General features: G+C 37.2%; 1 protein-coding gene across 1 annotated transcript in view; it reads left to right on the top strand.

The window, feature by feature from the left end:
• MEP1B (meprin A subunit beta) overlaps window positions 1–5,016 on the top strand; it is a 117,903-nt gene that overhangs the window by 26,075 nt on the left and 86,812 nt on the right. Inside the window, exons 9-10 of the mRNA XM_007945672.1 lie at window positions 363–542; window positions 2,772–2,895. Coding sequence (XP_007943863.1) covers window positions 363–542; window positions 2,772–2,895 — 304 coding nt within the window. The remainder of the gene's footprint in view (window positions 1–362; window positions 543–2,771; window positions 2,896–5,016) is intronic.

The raw sequence follows: 5,016 nt of genomic DNA on the forward strand, positions 1-5,016 counted from the left end.
ACATATTGGTTTAACTCAGTAAAAAGCACTATCTATAACTCAGAAGGCCACTAAAGAACACTTCTAACGGTCAGGAGAGTTTCTACACAGGTGAGTCAGTACAGATGTGATATTCCTACCTAGGAAACTTTTGATACCTCTCTACTCATATTCCAGAGTGTGGTCCTTCCTGCCAGACAATCTTATTTCCTTTTGGACAATATAAATGAACAAGCTCCAGTGATTGCCAGGGGATAAATCAATAGCAATCATTTAATTATTTGAGCTCCATCCTAATTGTGTTTCACATTGCATGTACTTCCCTACCACTGAAAGCTATGATGATGCTAAACACAATCCATTAATATAAATTGCTTTTTCAGATAATGGAAACTATTTTTGGGACAGCCCTTCCAAAGTGGGAGAAGTGGCTTTTTTCCCTAATGGAACTCAGTTCAGAAGAGGTATGGGCTTTGGAACCAGTGCCTTTATAACCCATGAGAGGCTGAAAAGCAGAGATTTTATAAAAGGAAATGATGTTTACATCCTTTTGACAGTGGAAGGTATGTCAGTAAAAATAGTTTTATATAAGCTATTCTTTTTTTTATTATTGTGGCCATTGATTACTCACTGTGTTCATCTGCATTCCATTTTTAGGTGTATTAGATAGAGATGTGGGAGGAAATGGGCATGAGTTTTTTTTGGGGGGGAGTATGAGTCATTAATAAAATAAAAATAATGTAAATTGAAACAGTGAGGCTCCCAGAATAAAGAATTTAATTACCACAACACAGAGCAGTGGATGGCAACTTTTCGGCTGGGAAATTTTAGAAATAAGTTAAATTTTTAAAATGAGCTATTCTATTCTAAGGATTCCAGTAATACAAATGTCACACAAGCACAAGCAATTAAACTGGAAATAGCTTATATTTATAGTTTGTTTAAAAGATCTATCTCTATTGATATAATACACTTATATTATATGTACCTTGACTACTAACTCAACTACTAACCAAAAGGTTGGGAGTTCAAACCCACCCAGAGGCACCTTGGAAAGAAGTCCTGGTGACCTGCTTCTGAAAGGCAATGGCCTTGAAAACCCTGTGCAGTGCAGTTCAACTCCTCACAGATGGGGTCGCCATGAGTTGGACTGACTCAGTGGCAACTGGTTTGGTTTTTAATATAGGTAGTCCTAGATGATGGACAAGTTCTGTTTCTAAGTCATTTTTTTTTTTTTTAAATTGTGATTTGGGTGAAAGTTTACAGAGCAAGTTTGTTTTCCATTCAATAATTCATACACATTTTGTTTCATAACATGGATTGCAAACCCCATAATGTAACAACTCTTTTCCCCACTTCCTCCCTGTGGTTATCTTTTCTCTGTGTCCTTCTTTTCTATGCATTCCTGCCCTCTGAGCTATCTCCCCTGAGTCTGTCTTTAAGTCGAATTTGTATGTAAATCAGAACAGTTATGTCAGTCAGATATTTATCTTACTGTATAGTGTACTTTTCTTTGTATAAAATACATTAAAAAAACACTTTCAGATATTCTAAAGCACCTTTAACATAATTCAGTAATAATAATAATGTTTCTGTGACTTTGCAAAATTGCACCTGTTATTACAAACCATTGTCAAAACTCACTGCCATTGAGTCAACTCCGACTCATAGCTACCCCTCCTTGAGTTTCCGAGGTGGTATCTCTTCGGAAGTAGATGGCCCAGTCTACCTTCTGATAAAACCATTGTATGCACTCCAAATTTATAATGTAATAGGATTTATGGGGATTGTATGTAAGTTGGATGTCTTTAACCTGGGGACTGCCTGTATATCTCTTGGCAGTAATAACATTTGTCTACTGATTTTTAAAATTACTTACCCATGACAGCCAATAAGCACACTTTCAGCAATTCTTATAGTTTCTCTATTTTATGTTGTAGAGTTTTGACACATTTACCATTTAAGATCCACTATCTCAGTAAATTATCCATTTCCGATGAAAGGTGGCATAACTAAAATCCGTGAAATGTTGACCTTCAGTGCTAACTAGACTAAAACTAGACCATACTTCTTGGAACACATTATTCAGGAATATCTTTTGTAAAGGGATTTTTTTTTTTTTTTTTTGTAGCAGAGAAAAAGTCACATGTTCATCAATTCTGTTTGGTCCTATTTTGACCAGAAACAATTTAAAACACTGCAGAGAACATAAGCTTGGCTGTCTGAGGACCCGGTGTTTTGCTCCACATCTCCACCAACTAGCTCTTTTTAAGCAAAAGACTATTGACCTCGGGGAAAGTCCCCTCAGCTGCTTTACATCTGAGCTTGTTTTCCTCCTTTGTACCTTGAGGGTTGGTATCAAGAACTTGGGCCCCTGGGAACTCTAATAGCTTAGGTAGTGTGAGGTTTAGCTGTAGCTTCAGCAGGCTGAGCCCTGTCCCCTTCACATCCTGATGTCAACCTGCTTAGTATTACAAGGAAACCTATGTGAGACGGACCTTGACAGGACTGCCTTGTTTTTCCAGGTCTCACAAGTTTTCCACCTTTTACAGGGTGCAAACTTACCACTTTCCTATGGCTCACTATCAACAATATTTGAGTTTTCCTTCTCTGACAGGTTTCTGCCCCACCCAGGTTCTGATTTTTGCAGGTTTTACTGTGTTTCCTTGCTAGGATTACCTGAATATCTCACATACCTTATACCTGAACGTTTTCTATCTTGAGACTTAAAGATCAAATGTTTCTTAAAGCAAAAGCTGACATGCATCCCTGCTCTTCCCCACCCTGTTTAGACATATCCCATCTTAATTCTACACAAACTGAGCCGATCCCACCAGGCAGCAAGGACCTCTGCACAAGCATCACTTGTGAGAATGACGGCGTCTGCACTGCCCACAGTGGAAAAGCCGAGTGCAGGTAAAGAGGTCCCTGAAATGAGATCTCTACATTATTTGTTAGACATTTTATCATGCATACAATGTGGGATTAAATACTGAGAGTTCATATGCCTGAAATCAGCTGAGTCCCATATCAAAACCATTCATAGACTATTTTCTGCTTGGCATTTGGGTCTTTGGATAGTCAACAGGAAAATGATGTAACTTATGAAAAATAGTACATTACATTCTAATTATCTGAAATATTTCTCACAAGTTACGTATCTTATTAAATCCTCATTTCAGTCCAGTGCAGTCAGTGTACCTGATCCCATTTTCCAGATGAAGATGCTATGGTGCTGAGAAAGGTTTGGCCAAGGCCTGTAACTAGTAGGTAGAGGGACTAGGATGCTGAGAACTAAACTTTCTCTAACATCTCGTGTTATGGATTCACTTATGACACCCCAAAAAGAAGTCCTAACCCCTGTGCCTGTAAATATGACCCTGTTTGGAAATAGAAGTTTTCCTTTGTTATGATTATTATATTAATAAAGTCATAATCAAATTAAAAAACCAAACCCACTGCCATTGAGTTGATACTGACTCACAGAAACCCCCATAGCATTTGGTTTCCAAAGCTGTAAATCTTTATAGAAGCAGACTGCCTCATCTTCTTTCCATGGGTTTGAACCACCAACCTTCTGGTCAGCAGCTAACTATCTTAACTACTACACCACTGGAACTCCTTAATGAAGTCATAGTGAGGGTTCGAAATCTAATCCCTTCTGAGTAAAGGTAGTCCCTGACTTTCAACAGGGTTCCAATCTAATGACTCAGTTGTAAATTTGTTCTGACATAAGTAGAATACCTCGTTTTTAAAACTTATTATTTGTTTAATTATTATTGCCTTTTATTAGTAGTATCTTTATACATCTGATTTTTATATGTCTTTGGGGTTTGGAAACATTACATATTTACTTACAGATGTATTTTAATACATACATACATAAAAATACATAAATCAAAAATTTACTTCAATGAAGAGTCGGATGACATTAGTATTTTGTCAGTTGCAGTAATAACTCTACTTATGGGAGGTTCTGGATCATCCGGATTCTCCCTGAGAATGGGGATGGCAATTTTAGTTAGAAAACGAGTGGGACTTGTCTGTATAGTCCTTTTCTTTTTTTCTTCATGTATTTTGCAGTAATATCTCACTGCTTCCCAAATCTGCCTGACAACTTTAGCAAAGTGATCAGTGTTTGGGTTCATGTTTTCAAGCAACTGAAGCCCCTGATTTACTTTAGAAAAAACTCCTCCAATCTTTTCACTGTAATTTTTTTTGACAATTCCTCTTCCTCTTCCTCATTATTTCTTTCTTCTTCAACATTTCTTTTCTCTTCAAAATCCATCAGTTCTGTGTCAGTTCCCCTTTCTGTGATCTATGAGCTGTTCCACACTGGCAATGTCCGGTTCTAAATTCAGTATTCTTGCCATATGGACGATTTTCCCACTCATCTCTTACATCACATTATCCTGATCAAATGCTTGGAGTGTGTTCATATAACTGCAATTTTTTCCATATCCTCTGCATAAATTTTCCTGTAACTTCTTCCTAGGAGTTGCAGTGTTCTAGGTGTACTGACAATTGTTAAGTACAGTTTGTCGTGACTCAAATATGTCGTAAATTGAGAACTATCTGTAGGGCTTTTTCAAAAAGAGTAGAATACACAGAATATACTCTAAAACTAAAAGCTGAGGTGCTGAATGTTGTGTGATATAAAAACAACAATAACAACAAAGTAGCAGCTGCTGAGGTTCGTTTTGTACAATGAAACTTTTCCTGGAATTTGGTTCCTTCATTTAGAAATTTAGGGTCATGGTTTCATGGGACATCTCAATTAACTGGCATCTTTAATGCTTCTGTTCTACCTCCTAGTTCATTGTGTAGTACATGGGTCTTAAATGCTTACAGCCATCTAAGATAAAACAGTTAGTCTTTCTTCTCCCAAAGGAACAGAGAAAAAAGAAGTATCAGGAATAGGAAGAGAAAATGGGATATGTGGGCTAATTGCCTCCATGAACAACTGACTCCTTTGCCATGAGAACAGAAGAACTAGAAGGAATGAGTGGTTACCATTACTGAATGTTTTGATCAAAG

The sequence above is a fragment of the Orycteropus afer genome, unplaced genomic scaffold (assembly GCF_000298275.1).
Source record: "Orycteropus afer afer isolate SDZICR_OR568_19922 unplaced genomic scaffold, OryAfe1.0 scaffold00141, whole genome shotgun sequence".
NCBI lineage: Eukaryota > Metazoa > Chordata > Mammalia > Tubulidentata > Orycteropodidae > Orycteropus > Orycteropus afer.